The sequence below is a fragment of the Saimiri boliviensis genome, chromosome 5, assembly GCF_048565385.1.
Source record: "Saimiri boliviensis isolate mSaiBol1 chromosome 5, mSaiBol1.pri, whole genome shotgun sequence".
In the NCBI taxonomy this organism is placed as follows: domain Eukaryota; kingdom Metazoa; phylum Chordata; class Mammalia; order Primates; family Cebidae; genus Saimiri; species Saimiri boliviensis.
The window spans coordinates 25,091,232-25,113,850 of NC_133453.1; the positions used below are offsets into that span (position 1 = coordinate 25,091,232).

General features: G+C 41.3%; 1 protein-coding gene across 3 annotated transcripts in view; it reads left to right on the forward strand.

Moving 5' to 3' along the window:
• MREG (melanoregulin) overlaps window positions 1-22,619 on the forward strand; it is an 87,347-nt gene that overhangs the window by 36,233 nt on the left and 28,495 nt on the right. For all 3 annotated transcript variants that reach the window (XM_039470166.2, XM_039470165.2, XM_074399057.1), the window contains exon 2: window positions 225-384. In XM_039470166.2, the coding sequence (XP_039326100.1) occupies window positions 225-384 (160 nt within the window). The remainder of the gene's footprint in view (window positions 1-224; window positions 385-22,619) is intronic.

Sequence of the window (22,619 nt, forward strand, 5' to 3'; positions counted from 1 at the left end):
ACATCTGTTCTCTGTTCTTTTTAAAGTAATTTATTTATATTTTTGGTTTGTTTTTACTGTTCCGTTGTGTTATGCTTAATTATCAAAGACTATTCAGACCTTTTGGACAATATAGTTATATATTGTATTATATAAGTTTTAATTTGTATTGCATGTTGCATGTATATGATATATAACATTATATATATTATAAAACCCTAATCTTTCCTTTTTTTATACCACAGTGACAGCAACCCATATCCCTCATTTGGAGCAACTCTGGTGAGGGATGATGAAAAGAATTTATGGAGTATGCCCCATGATGTGTCCCACACAGAGGCAGATGACGACAGAACTCTGTACAATCTGATAGTCATTCGTAATCAGCAGGCCAAAGACTCAGAGGTGAGCACCTTTTGATGTCTTATTGTGTGCAGATGATGCTGTATAGCAAAATTCCTCAGAAGATCAGCTTGAAATTACAAAAAGAATGAGGGATGAGATATTTGTAATGAAGGGCAGGTACTTTAGCAGCATATATTATCACTGGTTGCTAATAATAGCTAGTCTTCATTGACCTACTTGATACACAGATAAGACTCATTTCCACTTCCTACTTTAATGGCACAAATTACATGCAAGGCAAGGCTGTTGAAGAGTGAGAAGATAGTTTATCATCTTAAATGGCGTAAACAGTCCATCTCTAATCTTTCCAGTTGTTTAGCAAGCTGCAGTTGATTCAGACTGAAGTTTGAAGGGTACTTTGCATTATCACTAATTTTGAATAGTGAAGCCTGAATTAGTTTTCTTTTTTTTCCTGTTTAAAGTCCTTAAATAGTGCATATTGAACAGACAGCAGTGGATCCATTATATATTTGAGATACTTCTTGTTATAAGGCTTGAACCCTGGCAATAACTCTAAATCCTAAATTATTGATTTAAGAACACTAGAATATTAAAAAGGAGAGAACTCTGTATATTAAGAGAAAACAGCAAAGAGGATCATAGTTTTTTTCTCCTTTCTTTCAACAGTCATGTTTGAGTTAGGTTTTCCGACTTCTGTGTTCATCAGCTAGCTCTGAGGAGAAACCTGTATTAAATACACCCTCCATGCTTCTTTGTATCTAGAGGAATTGAGCAGGGTAGGGAGACTTACAGTTGGGTTTAGTGTGTATATTGCAGGGGGTGCCATGCAGCTCGTCTTTTCCTTATGGAGGTTTTTTATTTTTGGTAATTCATTGCTAATGATTTCTCCCCAAAAAAACATATTTTAGCAGGAGGTGATAACTTTTAGAAGTGCCGTGTGTCCCGGTCCTTTTATTCTGACGTGGCTTGGATGCCCAAGGGTTAGAGATGTGGATCACAGGGTGGGGGAAGGCAGTTGCCTCTGCTCTTGAGGCCAGGGGAAGGGTGGGCTGGGAGTCCCGCAGTGGGTGGTGTGTAACATCCCACTAGTGGCCGAGCACCCACTACCTCTGGCTGCCCATGTCCCCAGCAAAATCCCCTCTGTGATGGGCAACACTGAAGGCAAGTCAGAAAGCCTGCTGCTGCCAAGAACCACGCTCCCTGGCTGCCCTTTCTGAGCATGTAATTGGGAATGCGTGGCCTTGTTTTCTCTTTAGTGGAAAGAACAAATTCTTACACTCCTGTATTACATTAACCCATTAAGGTTTCTGCTGGTGAAAACAGAGTCAGTTCTTTTCTTTTCTTCCTCTTCGTCCCTGACTCTGCCCAAAGCAGTAACAGCAATACAGAAATAATATGTCATGTCTCTCTCTCTTTCTCTCTGTCTCTCTCTGTCTCTTTCTGTCTTACTAGGGCCCCATGCAAGTGTGACAGGGGCTGGAAAAGGCATTTGGAGCTGAGTTTGGCAGCTCTTCCTAGAGGAGCTCCCGCCTTTCTGCCCGCTTATCTCTACTTTTCAAAAGACAGCAAAGGCAACATGAACTACAAAGCCCTCTTGAAAAGCACAGCTTCCAAAATGGCCCATTGCGTCTTTTTTATGCTGGTCCTTGGGCCCGGTGTAATGGGTCCTCTAGAAGCCCCCTCCTTCTCCTCCTCCTCCTTTTTTTTTTTTTTAAATTATACTTTAGGCTCTGGCATACATGTGCAGAATGCGCAGGTTTCTTATACAGGTATACACGTGCCATGGTGGTTTGCTGCTGCACCCATCAACCTGTCATCTACTTTAGGTATTTCTCCTAATGCAATCCCTCCCCTTTCTCTCAACTCCCCAACAGGCCCTGGTATGGGATGTTCCCCTCCCTGTGCCCATATGTTCCAATTGTTCAGCTCCCACTTATGAGTGAGAACATACGGTATTTGGTTTTCTGTTCCTGTGTTAGTTTGCTGAGAATGATGGTTTCCAGCTTCATCCATGTTCCAGCAAAGGACATGAACTCATCCTTTTTATGGCTGCATAGTATTCTATTGTGTTTATGTGCCACATTTTCTTTATCCATTCTATTATTGATGGGCATTTGGGTTGGTTCCAAGTCTTTACTGTTGTAAACAGTGCCACAATAAACATATATGTGTATGTGTCTTTATAGTAGAATGATTTATAATCCTTTGGGTACATATCCAGTAATGGGATTGCTGGGTCAAATGGTATTTCTGGTTCTAGATTCTTGAAGAATCACCACACTGTCTTCCACAATGGTTGAACTAATTTTTACTCCCATTAACAGTGTAAAAGCATTCCTATTTCTCCACATCCTCTCCAGCATCTATTGTATCCCGACTTTTTAATGATCACCATTCTGACTGGCATGAGATGGTATCTCAGTGTGGTTTTGATTTGCATTTCTCTAATGACCAGTGATGATGAGCATTTTTTCATGTGTTTATCGGCCACATAAATGTCTTCTTTTGAGAATTGTCTGTTGTAATTTTTGCCCACTTTTTGATGGGGTTGTTTTTTTCTTGTAAGTTTTTAAAGTACTTTGTAGTTTCTGGATATTAGCCCTTTGTCTAACGGATAAACTTGCAGCATTTTTCTCCCATTCTGTAGGTTGCCTGTTCACTCTGATGATGGTTTCTTTTGCTGTGCAGAAGTTCTTTAGTTTAATTAGATCCCACTTGTCAATTTTGGCTTTTGTTGCCATTGCTTTTGGTGTTTTAGTTATGAAGTCTTTGCCCACGCCTATGTTCTGAATGGTATTTCCCTAGGTTTTCTTCTAGGGTTTTTATAGTTTTAGGCCTTACGTTTAAGTCTTTAATTTATCTTGGTTTAATTTTTGTATAAGGTGTAAGGAAAGGGTCCAGTTTCAGTTTTCTGCATATGGCTAGCCAGTTTTCCTAACATCATTTATTAAATAGTGTTGGGAAAAATTTTCCCCATTTCTTGTTATTGTCAGGTTTGTCGAAGATCAGATGGTTGTAGATGTGTGGCATTGTTTCTGAGGCCTCTGTTCTGTTCCATTGGCCTATACATCTGTTTTGGTACCAGTACCATACTGTTTGGTTACTGTAGACTTGTAGTATAGTTTGAAGTCAGGTAGCATGATGCCTCTAGCTTTGTTCTTTTTGCTTAGGGTTATCTGGGCTATATGAGCTCTTTTTTGATTCCATGTGAAATTTAAAGTATTTTTTTCTAATTCTGTGAAGAAAGTCAATGGTAGCTTGATAGAGATAGCATTGAATCTGTAAATTGCTTTGGGCAGCATGGCCATTTTCACAATACTGGTTCTTCCTAATCAGGAGCATGGAATGTTTTTCCGTCTGTTCATGTTCTCTCATTTCCTTGAGCGGTGGTTTGTAGTTCTCCTTGAAGAGGTCCTTCACATCCCTTGTTAGTTGTATTCCTAGGTATTTTATTCTCTCTGTTACAATTGTGAATGAGAGTTCACTCATGATTTGGCTCTCTATTATTGGTGTATGGGAGTGCTTGTGATTTTTGCACATTGATTTTGTATCCTGAGACTTTGCTGAAGTTGCTTATCAAGCTTAAGGAGATTTTGGGCTGAGATGATGGAGTTTTCTAAATATACAATCATGTCATCTGCAAACAGAGACAATTTGACTTCCTCTCTTCCTATTTGAATAACCTTTACTTTTTTCTCTTGCCTGATTGCCCTGGCCAGAATTTCTAATACTATGTTAAATAGGAGTGGTAAGAGAGGCGTCCTTGTCTTGTGCCAGTTTTCAAAGGGAGTGCTTCCAGCTTTTGCCCATTCAGTATGCTATTGGCTGTGGGTTTGTCATAAATAGCTCTATGATTTTGAGATATGTTCTATCTATACCTAGTTTATTGACAGTTTAGGGTGTTGAATTTTATTGAAGGCTTTTTCTGCATCTATTGAGATAATCATATGGTTTTCGTCATTGGTTCTGTGTATGTGATGGATTACTTTTATTGATTTGTGTAATGTTGAGCCAGCTTTGCATCCCAGTGATGAAGCTGACTTGGTCGTGGTGGATAAGCTTTTTGATGTGCTGCTGGATTCGGTTTGCCAGTATTTTATTGAGGATTTTCACAACAATTTCAGGAATACTGGCTTGAAATTTTCTTTTTTTGTGTCTCTGCCAGGTTTTGGTATTGGAATGATGCTGGCCTCACAAAATGAGTTAGAGAGGAGTCCTTTTTCTTTTGTTTGGAATAGTTTTCGAAGGAATGGAACCAGCTCCTCTTTGTACCTCTGGTAGAATTCAGCTATGAATCTGCTTGGTCCTGGGCTTTTTTTGGTTAAGGTAGAATTCAGCTATGAATCTGCTTGGTCCTGGGCTTTTTTTGGTTAAGGCTATTAATTTTCAGAACTTGTTATTGGTCTATTCAGGGATTCAGCTTCTCCCTGATTGTCTTGGGAGGGTGTACGTGTCCAGGAATTTATCCATTTCTAGATTTTCCAGTTTATTTGCTTAGAGGTGTTCATAGTATTCTCTGATGGTCATTTGTATTTCTGTGGGACCGGAGGTGATACCCCCTTTATCATTTTTTTTGTTGTGTCTATTTGATTCTTCTCTATTTTTTTCTTGATTAGTCTGACTAGCAATAAAGTCTAATACATATTTTGCTAATCTTTTCAAAAAACCGTCCCCTAGATTCACTGATTTTTTCAGAAGGGTTTTTCTTGTCTCTATTTCCTTCAGTTCTGCTCTGATCTTAGTTATTTCTTGTCTTCTGCTAGCTTTTGAATTTGTTTGCTCTTGCTTCTCTAGTTCTTTTAATTGTAATGTTAGGATGTCGATTTTAGATCTTTCCTGCTTTCTCCTGTGGGCATTTAGTGCTATAAATTTCCCTCTACACACTGCTTTAAATATGTCCCAGAGATCCTGGTACATTGTGTGTTTGTTCTGATTGGTTTCCAAGAACTTATTTATTTCTGCCTTAATTTCATTATTTACCCAGTAGTCACTCAGGAGCAGGTTGTTCAGTTTCCATGCAGCTGTGCGGTTTTCTTAATCCTGAGTTCTAATTTGATTGCACTGTGGTTTGAGAGACTCTTATGATTTTCATTCTTTTGCATTTTCTGAGGAGTGTTTTGTTTCCAATTATATGGTCAATTTTAGAATAAGTGCAATGTGGTGCTGAGAAGAATATATAATCTATTGATTTGGGGTGGAATGTTCTGTTGATGTCTATTAAGTCCACTTGGTCCAGAGCTGAGTTCAAGTCCTGAATATCTTTGTTAATTTTTTGTCTCATTGACCTGTCTAATATTGACAGTGGGGTGTTAAAGTCTCCCACTATTATTGTGTGGGAGGCTAAGTCTCTTTGTAGTTCTCTAAGAACTTGCTTTATGAATCTGGGTGCTCCTGTATTGGGTGCATATATATTTAGGATAGTTAGCTCTTCTTGTTGTATTGATCCCTTTACCATTATGTAATGCTGTTCTTTGTCTTTTTTGATCTTTGTTGGTTTAAAGTCTGTTTTATTAGAGACTAGGATTGCAACCACTGCTTTTTTTGCTTTCCATTTGCTTGGTAAATATTCCTCCATCCCTTTATTTTGAGCCTATGTATGCCTTTGCACCTGAGATGGGTCTCCAGAATACAGCACACTGATGGGTCTTGACTCTTTATCCAATTTGCCATTCTGTGTCTTTTAATTGGGGTATTTAGCCCTTTTCCATTTAAGGTTAATATTATTATGTGTGAATTTGATCCTGTCATTACGATGCTAGCTGGTGTTTTGCCCTTTAGTTGATACAGTTTCTTCATAGTGTTGACGGTCTTTACAATCTGGTATGTTTTTGCAGTGGCTGGTACCAGTTTTTCCTTTCCATAATTAGTGCTTCCTTCAGGAGCTCTTGTAAGGCAGGATACATAGTGACAATAATCTCTCAGCATTTGCTTATCTGTAAAGGATTTTATTTCTCCTTTGCTTATGAAGCTTAGTTTGGCTGGATATGAAATTCTGGATGGAAAATTCTTTCATTTAAGAATGTTGAATATTAGCCCCCACTCTCTTATAGCTTATGGGGTTTCTGCAGAGAGATCCGCTGTTAGTCTGATGGGCTTCCCTTTGTGGGTAACCTGACCTTTCTCTCTGGCTGCCCTTAACATTTTTTCCTTCATTTCAACCTTGTTCAATCTGACAATTATGTTTTGGGGTTGCTGTTCTTGAGGAGTATTTTTGTGGTTGTTCCCGTATTTCCTGAATTTGAATGTTGGCCTGTCTTGCTAGGTTGGGGAAGTTTTCTTGGATAATATCCTGAAGAGTGTTTTCCAACTTGGTTCTAATCAAATGTATGTTTGGTCTCTTCACATAGTCCCATATTTCTGGGAGGCTCTGTTCGTTACTTTTCATTCTTTTTTCTCTTATCTTGTCTTCACTAAGTTGACCTTCAATCTCTGATATTCTTTCTTTGCTTGATCAATTTGGCTATTGATACTTGTGTATGCTTCACAAAGTTCTTGTGGTGTGTTTTTCAGCTCCATCAAGTCATTTATGTTCTTCTCGAAACTGGTTATTCTGGTTAACAATTTCCCTAACCTTTTTTCAAGATTCTTAGTTTCCTTGCATTGGGTTAGAACATGTTCCTTAACTTGGAGGAGATTGTTATTACCCACCTTCTGAAGCCTACTTCTGCCAATACATCAAACTCATTCTCCATCCAGGTTTGTTCCTTTGCTGGTGAGGTGTTGTGATCCTTTGGAGGAGAAGAGGTGTTCTGGTTTTTGGACTTTTCAGCCTTTTTGCACTGGTTTTTCCTCATCTTTGTAGATTTTATCTACCTTTGGTCTTTGATGTTGGTGACCTTTGGATGGGGTGTCTGTGTGGATGCCTCGGCCTCCCAAAGTGTTGGAATTACAGGCATGAGCCACCATACCTGGCCACTTCCTTCTTTTAAAAGTATAAAAGTAATGTTTTAAAAGTTGCCTATGCTTTCTTCTGAAATGTTGAAATCCATTTTCCCCACAGATTGGATCACATATTATGTACTGTTCTGTATTTTGCTTTTTTCCCAGTTAATATGTTTTGGACGTATTTCCATTTTTATATGCCTAGATTTACTTTTTGCTTTAGAGGACTCTCTAGTATTCTCTTGTATGGATTCACCATCATTTGTTCTACTAGTTCCTATTAATATTTAGGTTGATTCAATTTTTTTTCTATTGGAAGCAACGTTGTAGTGGACATCCATATATATTGTATGACCTTCCATAGATTTTTCAGTAGAATTGTTGGATCAAAGTATGTGCATTTAAAATGCTGGAATTGTGACAGTGCTTCACGTATTAAGTCTCTTCTCATGCTGCTAGTAAAGACATACCCAAGACTGGGTAATTTATAAAAGAAAGAAGCTTAATTGATTCATAGTTCCTCATGGCTGGGGAGGCCTCACAATCATGATGGAAGGCAAAGGAGGAGCAAAGTCATGTCTTACATGGCAGCAGGCATGATAACTTGTGCAGAGGAACTACTATTTATAAAACCATCAGATTTTGTGAGTTTATTCACCACCAGGAGAACACTATGGGGGAAACTGCCCCATGATTCAATTATCTCCACCTGACCTTGTCCTTGACATGTAGGGATTATCACAATTCAAGGTGAGATTTGGGTGGGGACACAGCCAAACCATATCGCTTCATTCCTGGGAAAAAAGGAAAAACATTTCAAGGTGGAAAACAGAGGTTGCAATCTCAACTCTCTCCAGGGACTACTAGGCATCAGTGAGGGAAGTGGGAACCCCCTGCTCTTCGCCTCACATATTGAATGGCATTGGAAACTCATACTGCCTTTAATGGGAGCAGCTGTTAAGCTCTAGACAGCTGCTTGCCATGTTGGGAATGTGGACCAACAAATACTGGAACTTTTTAATTTTAAAAAGAAGCTGAAAATCCAAATTTTCATATAAAATGCCCAGATTTTAAAATAACTCAATTAAAAAATGTCAGCTAAATGAAATATGTTTTCTTTCCAATAGGAGATAGCTTAAAATAAAATAAAATAAAACATGCCTGTGGACTACTGGTATTTAAAGATGTTTATAGCAGGGAGCACTACTACTTATGATTGTTGCCATTTTGTCTAGGATAATTGAAAAATGAATTCACTGTTGATTTGTAAGGTGAAAGTGGGAAACTAGAGGGGGGCTGTTTTAACTTTGAATGAGTTTCATATTTATTACTATTGCTTATTTTCTTTTCCACACAGGATAAAATCGGTACAGATTTTAATTAAAAAAAAAAAAGGATTCTAGTTTTGGAAGAAAATCAAATTTCACTTACTTACTAAGGAACAGGGAACCCTAGATATTTTTTTGGGTGATTCAATTTAGAAGATCAAGAAAGGTATTAAGAAAAATGGAACATAATGTTTTTCCTTGAGTAGCAGCAGCACAAAAGAGCTAGGAATGTCCATATTTGGAATTCTCTGAATTATGGAAAATAATTTCAAGACAGTGTATTCACTGTCTGCATTCTCCTTTGAATCTGAAGCTGGTAGAGGAAGGACCACAAATAATTAAGGCTAAATTTATAGTGTTCCAAACAAAAACGTCAGAAAAAAAATATATGTATATATATATATATATGTATATATATGTATATATATATGTATATATATGAGCAAATAATGAAATAAAGGCATGAGCTTAAAGTCACTTGGTGTCAAAAAAAATACAAAACAACATTATTTAAATCTCACAGACAGAATCTACTTTCATTTACATAAGCCTTTCAGAGCTGATGGAGTACAGACCTTCAGCAGAAGAAATGATGCATTTGCAAATCTCTAAGTAGTGGAAAAATTATTGCTCTTGTCTTTGAATGATGCCATAAAGTACATTATGTTTGACTAAGAAGCAGTAGACAGTCTCAAAGTCATGTCCCTAAATCATTATCATTTTCATTAAAGTAGTTGTACTTTACATAATACACTCTGCTCTAGGGAACTTAATAATTGTTAATGACATGTGGATGCACTTTATTATTTATTTAATATTTGTAATCATACAGAGTGAACTTATTCTCTAAGATATTAATAATAATAAAATAGTGCCAGGCACTGCTCTAACCACTTTGCATATATTAACTATGTCCTCTTTTACAACAACTCAATGAAGCAGGCACCATCATTATTTCCATTTTAAGCAGAGTATCCAAGCCCACACAGCTGTTGAGTTTGGAGCCAGGATTTGAATCTCGCTTTGTGGCTTCAGAGACATAATGAGTATCATGATTGAAATTGAGAGAAAGGAACAGATAGTGTTTGCGATTCAATATAGATTTCAAAATGTATAAGCAAAGTCTGCTCATAAACCTGTCTCTGTGGTTTGTTGGTGCCAATGAGTATGAAAGGAATTTTCATATAAGTGGGGTGACAGCTATGTTTGGTTTGAGGATGGTGACCACATTTCAGGAAGTGTTTCCAGGCACATTTTTCCCAGGTTTTGCTTTTCCTTGGTGAATGCTGCTGATTAAGGCTAATTTCCCGGACTTCTGGTTTTTTTTTTTGATATGGAATTTCACTTTCATTGTCCAGGCTGGAGTGCAGTGACATGATCTCTACTCACTGCAAACTCCACCTTCCGGTTGCAAGTGATTCTCCTGCCTCAGTCTCCCTAGTAGCTGGGACTACAGGCACCTGCCACCATGCCCAGCTAATTTTTGTATTTTTAGTAGAGATGGGGTTTCATCATGTTAGCCAGACTGGTCTTGAAACCTGACCTCAGGTGATCTACCCACCTTGGCCCCCAAAGTGCTGGGATTACAGGCGTGAGCCACTGTGCCCAGCCCTCCAGGGCTTCTGTTTTATTACCTCCAAAAGATTTCATTCTACTCTGTTCCATCACTGCTTCACTTTGTTTAGTGTTCTCTGATCTGTTTTACTGCCTCTTTCTATGGTTCAGCAGTTCCTTTAGGCAATTGTACGTAGCTTTCACATTTGGACTCTGCTAAAAAAGCCTTATTTATTTATTTATTTATTTATTTTGGTGACAGGGTCTTATTCTGTTGCCCAGGCTACAGTACAGAGGTACAATCATAGCTCATGATAGCCTTAAACTCCTGGCCTCTAGCAGTCTGTTTGCCTTGGCTTCCCAAAACACTGGGATTACAGGAATGAGCCACTGTGACTGGCTGCTTTTACACTTTTGATTAAGAAGATGTATGCTAACTGATATGGTTTGGCTGTGTCCCCACTCAAATTTCATCTTCAATTCCCACATGTTGTGGGACGGACCTGGTGGGAGATAACTGAATCATGGGGGCAAGTCTTTCCCATGCTGTTCTCTTGATGGTGAATAACTGTCATGAGATCTGACGGTTTTAAAAAAGAGTTTTCCTGCACACAGGCTTGCAGTACCATTGGTGTGGTGACTTCTGCTCTGTTCTGCTCTGATGATAACTATGCAGATCTCTGAACCTGATATTTTTCTGGGCTAGGGCTGCTTGACCTTAGTGAGCATATTAGTCAGCATCGTCCAGAGAAACAGAATCAACAGGATGGAGAGAGAGACAGAGAGGGATTTATTTTAAGGAATTGGCTTACATGATTGTGGAGACTTGGCAAGTTCAGATTCTGATTGAAGGAAGCCAGCAGACTGGAGACCCAGGGAAGAGTTGTAGTTCAAATCAAAAGGTAGTCTGCTGGTAGAATTCCTTCTTGCTTTAGGGAGGTCACTCTTTGGTCCATTAAGGCCTTCAACTGAGTAGATGAGGCCCACCCACATCATGACGGGTAATGTGCTTTACTCAAAGTCCTCTGATTTAAACATAAAATCATCCAAAAAACACTTTCAGAGAAACATCAGACTAATGCTTGACCAAATATCTTGGCACTGTGGCCCAGCTGAGTTGACACATAAAATTAACCATCACACAGGATTTTACTCACACTTACCAAATTCTCAAGAACTGCTGTATAAACCCACATGCATATAACCCTCAGGTGGGACATAAACTTGACTGGTCAGTATGGTCTCTCCCCTTTAACAAAATCTGTGAGAGGAGACAGAGAACATACAAGAAGTGGCTTGGTAAAACAGAATCAGACAATAAGAACAATGACAACCGACATTTATGGAGCACTCGCTGAACTCCAGATGCTGCTCTAAATACTTTACATATACCACACCAACCACCATTGTCCTCAAGGTATGATGACTTGGCACTTTCCTCTCCCGTATAAAGTTATTCGTGTCATTTGGCTAGAACCTCCTGTCCTTTGATGGTAGTAGATGGCGATTTCTGAATGTCATCTCCAGATCAGTAGTAGCCTTAAGCACTGGGTATAGGCAGATAGAAGATAGCAGAATGTGGAATCAAGGCAAATCTAGAATAATGTCATATTGTGTGAATATGGGGCTAAGAGAAAGGGATTATTTCAAATAAAGGCTCCAGTCGAAGAGGCTGGGCAGATACCCGGACACAACCAACAGATCTGGAATAGAAGGTAAGCATGGGATAGAATGGAAGGTAGAATTTTAAGAAATTGTAGTCCGAGTGAAACATACAGATTGCCCTAAGTAGAACTTAAGGCTACCTTAAGTAGCTCAGAAAGGAAATGACATCCTACTGTCCCATTTTTTTTCTCATGAGACTTTATTATTATTATTATTTTTTGAGAGGGAGTCCTGCTCTATTGCCTGGACTGGAGGGCAGTGGCGTGATCTTGGCTCACTGCACCATCTACCTCGTGGGTTCAAGTGATTCTCCTGCCTCAGTCTGGCCCCCTGCCCACCATGAGTAGCTGGGATTACAGGCGCACACCACCATGCCTAGCTAATTTTTGTATTTTTAGTAGAGACAGTGTTTCACCATGTTGTCCAGGCTGGTCTTGAAACCTCAGGTGATCTGCCTGCCTCAACCTCCTCAAGTGCTGGGATTACAGGTGTGAGCCACTGCACCCAGCCCCTTGAGACTTCTTGACTATCTTCCCTGTCAAATAATGATATCATCTCCCTGCCCACCGATAGTTAACACCTTCCAAACTGAAGGCTCATTCAGTTTCTGGTTCATTGTTTAATATATAAAGCTGACTGAAGGTACAGAAACCTATAAGGTTATGAAGCTTTGGGGAATCTGCCCAAGTGGACTGTGGCAGTGTCTAGTAAAGATTTACATTTTTCTCTTGGCTCAGCCTGTGGGTATTCCTTGTGATCCAAATGCTCCTGGGCTTCTGTGTCAGTCATTTAGGCTGCGCTCCCCAGCTCTTTTTAAGGTAGAATAGCCTACATATTGCATCTAAATTAACTCAACAGCCTCCTGCCCTTAACTGAATTGGGAGCCTCTGCCACCTGCCCTGTGTGTCCTGGCTCTCAGCTCATGGGGAAACCACATAGACATCCCTTTCTTCCCTTGCACGCTCGCTAGCAGCTGGTAAGGTCTTTACACCCTAATTCCTCAAGTTTTCTGCTTCGTGGCACTGACATTAAGTAGTGGGGGAACAGTCCATGCCAGGACACCCTGGAGTAGCCTTCCCTCTTGGCCGCGGGCAGGACCTAACTCACTGTCGCTTTGGAGTTGAGGTGTCTTTTTTTTCTTTAATTCCTGTATTCTAAACATTAGTAAAAATAAATGTTTTTACACAGAAAAAAAAAATAGATTGACAGCAGTTTTGCTGTCAATGAAAAGGAAAAATCTAGACTATATACCTTGAAAAACAATGAGATAGGATTTATAGATAGTGACTTGGAAAGATGGTTATGATCTATTGCTAAGTGGGTATGTATAATACTATCCTATTTGTGTAAAAGCATATATACGCTAATGTACGGTGATAAGATTTGTGGACAGTTACCTGTGAGCTTGTTAGAAGTGGATGGAGGGAAGGAGAGTTTTACTTTCCTTTAACTTTGTAGTTTTCTGTACAGTTTGAATACAAGTCAGATGTATTATTTCATGTCTATCTATCTATATACTTCATACAAAATAAAATGCTCTTCCTATTATTCTCTAACACATTCTGTGGTGGCTGTTTCCCTGGGTCTTTCTAAACTGTTTTGCTTTGATTTACTGTGGGTGTTATGGAGAAAGTGGGAGATGGAGAAGGGGGGAGAGAGAGAGAGAGAGAGAGAGAGAGAGAGAGAGAGAGAGAGTGAGTGTGTCTGTGTGTGTGTGTGGTTACGAACTGGAGCAAGCTTTGGAGAATTGCGCCAGAGCAGATAAAGCAGAAAGGCAATGAAGCGTTGGTCAGCATTTATCTTTTGGCCATTTTCACGATATTGATTCTTTCTATCCATGAGCGTGGAATGTTTTTCCATTTGTTTGTGACCTCTCTTATTTCCTTGAGCAGTGGTTTGTAGTTCTCCTTGGAGAGGTCCTTCACATCTCAAAGATCTAAGATTCTCCCTTTACATCAGGCCCTTTCTTTGGAGCTCTCGTCCCCTCCACCTGCCTGTGAAGTCACATGCTAATTAATAGATCTTTGCGTGTTACCTTTTTTACCACTGTGCCCCACCCCTCCTCCTAGCCCTGCCTCTTCCATTGGTTGGTCTTGTTCCTCTTAAGGCTAACAAAAATGGCTCTTAATTGTGCCGAGCCCAGGAGAGCCCTGGATACAGAAGCAATGGAACCTCCTGACATGTGCGGACTCAGGTGGGACGTCGAGGAGGGTTCTGAGGAGCCCTCCATAAGAACACTGGGCTTGCTCTCTGGCTTTAATTGAATATGTTGGGAAATGGGAGCACCTGCCCAGTTCTGAAGGGGGCTGGGACCTGCTGCTCCTCAGACTTAAATCCACAGTGTTCTGGAAAGAGACCATATTTTTCTTGATGTGAAACTGTCCTTTCCTTTGGTGCCAGGCACCCGGATGCCTGTGGTTACATAATCCCTACACATCATGCTATTCACAGCCCAGCAGTGAGCTGTGTCATTTTATGATTTTGCAATCTGGGAGGCAGGCCACACAGCACATGAATACAAGCTGGGCACACCCTCTTGAAATAATTACCATGTTGAATTACAAATCAGGTGAGGCAAAGTCACACCCAAGCTCTTTTACCAATTTGCTGTTGTCTTTGTTGTTCATAAAGCACTTAACTTGGACTTGATTTCAATGGACCCGAGTCCAAATTAACCTAGTTTCTTCTTCCATAAATAACATGGCTTGCAGTGGGAGGCCACAAGCATGCAGGAAGGGTGTTGGAGCCACAGGTTGCCAGACCTGGCTGTGGAGTTGCCTTTTTCAACTAAGGACTAGAAGGTACAGGCGCCCTTGACAATTAACCATGCCTAGGTATTGGGGTGTCATCAGAGAGGGCTGTGATGGGAGTCAGCCTGTTCCAGCACAAATCAAAATATTTTTTGTTCCATTGTACAACCAAATATACTTTAATCTGTTCTAGTTTCTTTTCTGTTTTGCCAGCATTGGAGAATGTACCAGAAAGTTTTGAAAACAGGTCCAGGTGGTAGGGATAAAAATCGACTGCAGTTGAATTTGTTGATAAGCCCAGGACATGCCTCAGGGAAGTGGCCTTTTATCCATTTGCTCCAATCTCTTTTCCAGCAATCACTTAAAATTTGGGGGAGTCGGAGGATAGCTTGGAGTGGGCATGCAACAGCTTGTAAGGAGCGAGAGGCCTTTGGACCATGGACTGGACAGGGTGTCCACTCTTTGAATCCAGCCTTGGCAGTCTGCAAAAATAAATTTAAAAATGTTCTTTGCCATCTTTGCTGCATGTGCTGTCATCTGTTTAATGTCAGTGAGGTTTCAGTGTTTCTTTCAATGGGGAGTGACTACAGTACATGCTCTTGAGCCATTATCCCTTTGCTTCTCCAGGCAGAAGTTTGGAGGGAATGGGCTTTGGAGTAGGAGTGAGCTACCCAAGATGTATTTATAACCAGCAAGGTGGGCTGCCTTTGCATGCAAGGTCATGTTGTTCTGGTCTCTCCTGTTCACTCCTGGAGGGCCCCTTCTCCAGGGTCACCCAGCCTCCAGGGTTCTTGCCCTATGATCCTCTGGAAGTGCCCCTTTTGGTTGCTCCATACCAAGTTTGGCTCATCCCCAAAGTACCCCAACACTCAAATTTTTCCTGCCTTCTTTCCATTCACTCTGCCTAGGCTTAGCTCACCTGGGAATTGTTAAGAAGCAGGTATTAGGAGACAGCCAGAGAAATTCAGTGAGAGGTGTGAATGGCCAATGAATTTAACCTGCTCTGCAATATTGGAAGAGGATCCTGTAAACCCAGATTCATCGAAATTGGTGAAATTAGGGAGAGGAGAGGTTTTCTGAACAGAGAGGCCAGTTCAGCGTTTTCTTGCTGGACTTATGGATAACCCACGGATAATGCTGATGAAGATTTTGGTCTTTCCCAAGTTGGAGCTGGAGCAGCCTCAGCATCTGAGAAACGCTGCCAGAGGCTTGGGATCCAGGATTCCTAGGAAGGAGACAGGCTCCTAAAGGTAGAGGACGCAGCACTGAACCATCCATGTGGCTCCCAGTTCGAAACGATCTTGTGGAGCCCGAGGGCTGAATGGTCTAGAGGGGGTGATTCCTGGCACGAGCTGGCAATCCGCACTTGGCACATCTTTGAGTTGCACGGTTGGACAACTAACTGCGGGTGCCGGGAATGTCTTTCCCATCTGACGGGTTAGGTAAGGGAGGGCGTTGGAGAAACGATCTCTCTTCTCGCTGGCAGATCCTTGGCTGACAACGAAACACAGATTGTCCTTCATATACTCACTCTACCTGTTCCTCTGCCCCAGTTTTGAAAGGCCTTTTCTTGCTCTTTTGTCTCTGCTGCTTTGGACTCTTTTCCCAGCTACAGTAAGTTGAGAGCAGGGCTGTGTAACAGAGGCAGGAAAGGAAGCTAGCCGACCTCTGCTCCTTTGATCCATCCTTTTCTTTATTCAGCTTGACCAGGATATTCTACCTCATCCTGTCTTTGCCTGTCTTTATGCGAACTTCTCATCTGACACAGGGCGAGATCTGGTCATCTGGAGGAACTGGCTCAGGACCAGAAATAATCTCGGCTTTTGATTGCTAGGTGTCCAAAAGCGTAGCATTTCATTGACTCCTTAGTATTTTAATCCATGATATAGTATTTACTGCTTAGCTGTTTTGAAGTAATGTTTGGGGAATAAAAAGAACCGTAAGGTATGTAGAAACTAGAGAGAGAGCATATGCTGACATGTGTCAGAATGATGATTTTCTTTTGAACTCCTGCCTCCAAGTGTGGATAGCAACTGCCACTATTTTATTTTTATTTATTTTTATTTTACTTTAAGTTCTGGGATACATGTGCGGAACGTGCAGGTTTGTTACATAGGTATCCATGTGCGATGGTGGTTTGCTGCACCTATCAACCCGTCATCTAGGATTTAAGCCCTGCATGCATTAGGTATTTGTCCTAATGCACTTCCTCTCCTTGCCCTCCACTCTCTGACAGGCCCGGGTGTGTGATGTACCCCTCCCTGTTCCCATATGTTCTCATTGTTCAACTGCCACTTGTGTGTGAGAACATGCAGTGTTTGGTTTTCTGTTCCTGTGTTAGTTTGCTGAGAATTACGGCTTCCAGTTTCATCCATGTCCTTGCAAAGGAGATAGATGAACTCATTCTTTCTTATGGCTGTATAGTATTCCATGGTGTATATGTACCACATTTTCAATCCAGTCTATTACTGATGGGCATTTGGGTTGGTTCCAAGTTTTTGCTATTGTAAATGTCACTATTTCTTTTTACCTCACTGTAGCAGCTGAAGCTGTGATGATCTTGTCCTAATAATGAACATTTGCACAGCACTTTTCTTTGCAGCACACTTTGTCGTGTAACGTTTGAGCTTCACAGGCCTGTGGCATTGGCAGGCAAGTGTCTTCCACTCTACAGTTGGTAAAACTGAGGTCACAGAGGCGGAAGGACTTGCTAGTCAGGGGTGAAGTGCAGACTCAGACCGAGAGCCTGTGCTGTTTCCATGCTGCCCTTCTGCATGTATGGCCATACAGATCAGTAGGATACCCTTGTTAGGAAGGCTTGGGTCACAGTCCTTTGATGATGAAGTCTCAACATAGAAAACTTGTATTTCATGGATGGCTCTGTTTATTTGATTCATCTTGTGAGTTTAAAATGGAAAATGCATTTGTTTGATGGATGTATTTGTTTGCTGGGGCTGCCATTCCAAAGTACTATAAACTGGGTGGCTTAAACAATAGAAATTTGTTCTCTCACAGTTCGGGGGGCTAGAAGTCTGAGATGAAGGGTCGGTTCCTGCTGAGGGCTCTGAGGGAACGATGTTATCCAGGCCCCATCCTTGGCTCAGAGGTGGCTGTCTTTTCACTGTAACTTCACACTGTTGTTCTCTGCACATAACTGTGTCTAAATTTTCCTTTCTTATTGGGACACCAGTTGTGCTGGATTAGGGCCCACCAGAATAACCTAATTTAAACTTGATTAATTCTGTAAAATGATTGTGTCTCAATAAGGTCACATTCTGAAGTACTGGGGCTTAGGACTTCAACACATCAATTTTGTGGGGACTCAATGCAGGCCCTAATGATAGGCATGCAGTTAACAAAAAATGTAGGCTATGGTGAGAATTTTTAACCCTATCCTAAGAAGGATGGTGAATGCTTTCAAATGAAACGAGTAGAAAACAGTTATTTCTCCCTTTACAGGGTTTTTTCTTTCCCTCTGAACCCTGTAACTCCCCGCCTGGGAAGCTTATATGAGGAGTCCTAAGTAGGCCTAGCCTTGGCTGTCCCCTCCCCCTCCACGACCCCCACACTGGGAGACGGTTCTCCCTGGGTCTGCTGGTCTCTGCACATCTTGCGAGCAGAGGCATCATTTGCCCTTTGTTCTGGGTTATCTTTTCAAAGATGCTTATGTAATGCATGGCCTTGGGAGGTGGACATAGTGTCTCCCTCTGGTGCAAAGGGCAGGCTGGATTATTGCCCATTATAAAAGATTCAGGTTCCCTAAGTTCAGGGACTCCCCTCTGTAATGCATCCTACTATATATACATCATTTGTTTTTCTTTGTCTTACAGTATGGAAACTGGGACTCAGAGAAATGGCATAAAAATGCTGATCCAGGAATCTTACATCTTTTGCCAGCATTCATGAAATTGGCAGGAGAACTTGTTAGCTTCTAAGGGGGTAAAATCTCAGATGCTTTACAGTTCCTGATACACTTAAAGTAGCCTCTGTACTGGCACTGTGGCTCAGATCTTGATCACGGGTCAGTGCTTTGGCATAAGTTTGTGGTTTTTAAACTTTTTAAATGTTATCTCTGGAACTTTTTTCACTCAAATGAAATCTACCAGGAAACTGATAAAATTAAAGCTTCTCTGGGTGAATGAAATAGAGGTAGAGGCCTAGATTTTCCCATCTTAGACAGCTCCCGAGACATCATTGGAGAAGCTGCTCAATTTCAAAAACACTGTGTTGGGCTACTAAAGGCCCCTTTAAAACTCAAATCTGGGCCGGGCGCGGTGGCTCAAGCCTGTAATCGCAGCACTTTGGGAGGCCGAGGTGGGTGGATCACGAGGTCAAGAGATCGAGACTATCCTGGTCAACATGGTGAAACCCCGTCTCTACTAAAAATACAAAAAATTAGCTGGGCATGGTGGCGCATGCCTGTAATCCCAGCTACTCAGGAGGCTGAGGCAGGAGAATTGCCTGAACCCAGGAGGCAGAGGTTGCGGTGAGCCGAGATCGTGCCATTGCACTCCAGCCTGGGTAACAAGAGCGAAACTCTGCCTCAAAAAAAAAAAAAAAAAAAAAAAAAAACCTCAAATCTGATATCTGGGAAGAGTAACACATGAGATTCTTGTCAGACAATGCCAGGTGCAGTGGCTCATGCCTGTCATCCTAGCAATCTGGGAGGCTAAGGCAGAAGGATTGCTTGAGCTCAGGAGTCTGAGACCAGTCTGGGTAACAGCAAGACCTCATCTCTACTAAAAATAAAAAACAAAATTAGCCAGGTATGGTGGTGTGAGCCTGTAGTCCCAGCTACTCAGGAGGCTAAGGCAGGAGGAGCACTTGAGCTTGGGAGGTTGAGGCTGCAGTGAGCCATGATTGCACCACTGCACTCTAGCCAGGTGACAGAGTGAGGCTCTGTCTCAAAGAAAAAGTTCTAATGAGGCAGATTAATTATGTTTAGCAAAAAATTAAGTTACCAGTGATTCATGGGTCAGCACGAATTAGTTTTTCAAGGGACTGGGTTCCAGGACTAGTAAGTTTTGATTGTAGGATATGGAGGGGAAGCTTGGGAGAGGGCACTGCATTGGTGGGCCCTGGGCATAGGGAAGGGCTGAGAGGTAGAGGAGGGGACTGCTAGAACTGAGAGCTGCTAGGAGTATAGTGGATGGTAATTAAAATCACTTTTGAACAACTTGATTTCTGTGATCTTTAGGATCCCTTCGAGCTGTCCCATGATCTCTGAGTAAGTTCAGGTAGAGGGAGAGAGGCGCCTTTCATTTGTATTTTATGTTGGGATTCTGTTGTGAGGCATCATTTGAAAAAAATTACTATCCTACTGAAGCAAGATTAAAAGCTCATCTCTTTTACTCTGTTACCTGGGGCTGCGGTAATGGATGTTGAAAAGCAAAACAGGGCCAGGTGCAGTGGCTCACGCCTGTAATCTCATCACTTTGGGAGGCCGAGGCGGGTAGATCACGAGGTCAGGAGTTCAAGATCAGCCTGACCAACATGATGAAACCCTGTCTCTACTAAAAAGACAAAAATTAGCAGGGCATGGTGGCATGTGCCTGTAATCCCAGCTACTCAGGAGGCTGAGGCAGGAGAATCTCTTAAACCCGGAACAGGAAGGTTGCAGTGAACTGAGATCGTGCCACTGCACTCTAGTCAGGGCAACAGAGTGAGAATCTACCTTAAAACAACAACAACAACAACAACAACAACAAACGAAACAAAAAAACAGAGAAAAGTAAAACAGATGCTTGTTCCCTAGAGCACAAGAGGAAGGTGGCTCAGCAGAAAGGGTTTCTGGGATTTAAGCCCAACTACAACTGTCTTCTGGCTCTACTGTGAATTTGCTGTGTGACCTTTGGCTGGCCATTCAACCTCTCTGGGCCTATTTTCTCATCTGACAGAAGGGATACCTCCTTCTGGAGACATGATTTCAAAAAGGCCCTATATTTAAAGGCTGATGTACTGTGAAGAGGTGATGTAGCTTTTAACCCCCCAAAACATTAAATATTGGATTCCTATGTGTTTGCATCTTGAGCTGCCAGACCTCATTCATGCCCTTTGAGCAAGATGCATGTGCTGGTTCTGGAGTGGAAGTCGTGGACATTTTTGAGAGTAAAACGGGTGGATTTGGTTCTTCCTGCTGCATTTCCCTTCACATTTGGGACACACAATGACACTTGAGCCAAATCCAGTTTGCCACCTATTTATAAATAAAGTTTTATTGGAAAACAGTTGTGCCCATGAGGTTACATACTGTCTATGGCTGCTTGTGTGCAACAAGTAATGTCTCACACAGAACTCCAACGTAAAATACACATAAAAAGTTTGCTGGCCTCTACTTGAGGCTAAGCTTGACCCAAATGACTGTGTGGATTTAATTTTTCATACAAAAAGGACATATGAGCAACCTCCTTGAGGAAGACTTCTTATACTCACTGATTTATGATGCTTTGGAAGAAGAGATCCTCTTTAGAAATTGAATCTTCTAGCTTTTCCATTTATGGGTATAAAATATTTTTCATTTACTGGTAATTTTTTTCTTTTGAAAAATGGTCATACAGTGCTCTATTATGTGAGATTAGTCTAAGTGAAAAAAAAATACACTGTAATTTTCAAATATGTTAAAATGCACCCTGTCTTGGACTAGTGCCACACTGCTATTTTCCCTTCACATTCTGGGGTTTTAAATCCACAGGGAATGTTTTAATGGCTTTGTTTGACGCCTATCATGTTGACAAGGAGGCAGGCAGATGACCGACAAGGCAAAGTTCTCAGAAACTGGGCAAGGCTGCTGAATTCAGGATTCGCAAGGCAGTTTTCTAACTGGCTTGGTGAGGCATCATTCATATGTCTATAATAGCAAGGAAAGACTGGGGTAATTATAAACAAATGTGTTAACCAGTGAGTTTCCAGGCCATCCCAGGACTGCTTCAGCTAAAGTGATTTTTTTGCTTGAGGCTCTTGGTATCAGGGTTTGTAAGAGTAAATCCCGACACTTGAGTGGGGGAGGCAGAATCTGTAGGCTCAGTTAAAGATGATGGGAGAGTAAAAATGGACAGTGAACGGGACACTAGAATTGTAAAGGAAGATGTTTTACAAGGCTTGAACGTAAATAATAACTCTCAGCTGTTAAAGGAACCCTATTGCCATTGACAGGCACAACATGGAGTCCCTCTTATTAAAGGGTCAGTGTGACTGGGTTTGTCTGTAGGGACACAGTGTGCTCTAGATGTGCTTGGAGTGAATAGGGAAGTGGTTTAGTTTGTGGCTCCATGTCTTAAAAAAAAGAACATGGGTAATTTAGAGAAGATCTGAAGTAGATCATGAAAATATAGAAAAATAGAAAGTAGAAATCAAGCTATGGAAGTGGGGTGAGATGAGCAAAACCCATCGTCACATCAGACCCATAGGGATCATAGATTTTACTCAGCATTAAGCTTTGCTAGTAATTCCGAAGATGCAGGAAATTGACCACTCAATCAATCAGATAAAGCAGAGAGAGGTCTGGGGCATGGAGGATATCTCCCTGGGACCCCGTTGCCCTCCCTGGACCTGTACCTCTGACTCACAATGCTAGATGGGTCTAAGGAAGGTGTACAATGCAAAGCTTTTAAGTTATAAAAGAACTCCATTTTATACTCCTCATTATTTGTAGGCTACATGACATTTTCCAGGGAGCCATGCCTCAAAGATTTTGGGTTTTACAATTCTAAGAAATCCTTTGGCCAGAGACATCCTGCTAAGGGCATTCAGTAGATAAGGTTTTTGCTCCTTGCAGGGGTCATTCCTCTCATTACCTGGAGGTTCAGTGGATGAGAAATTAGATAGAATCACCTGCCTTCTTTCCTTTTTTTCCTGGGATTATTCATCCCTTTTCACTACCAAGTCCCCTACTCCCTTTAGGTGAATGAATGGATCATAGGTCTGCTGCTTAAACTTCTTCTTCCTAGGGAGTAAAGGTAAAAAGGACTGGAATTACTCAGTGTCAAGCAGAGATAAACAACTTGACAGCTTTCAAATAAAGGAAGAGCAAATGTAAGTAGGGTACATGGTGATAGGTATTCTGGAAGAATAATTAGGAAAGGGCTAACCGTTACAA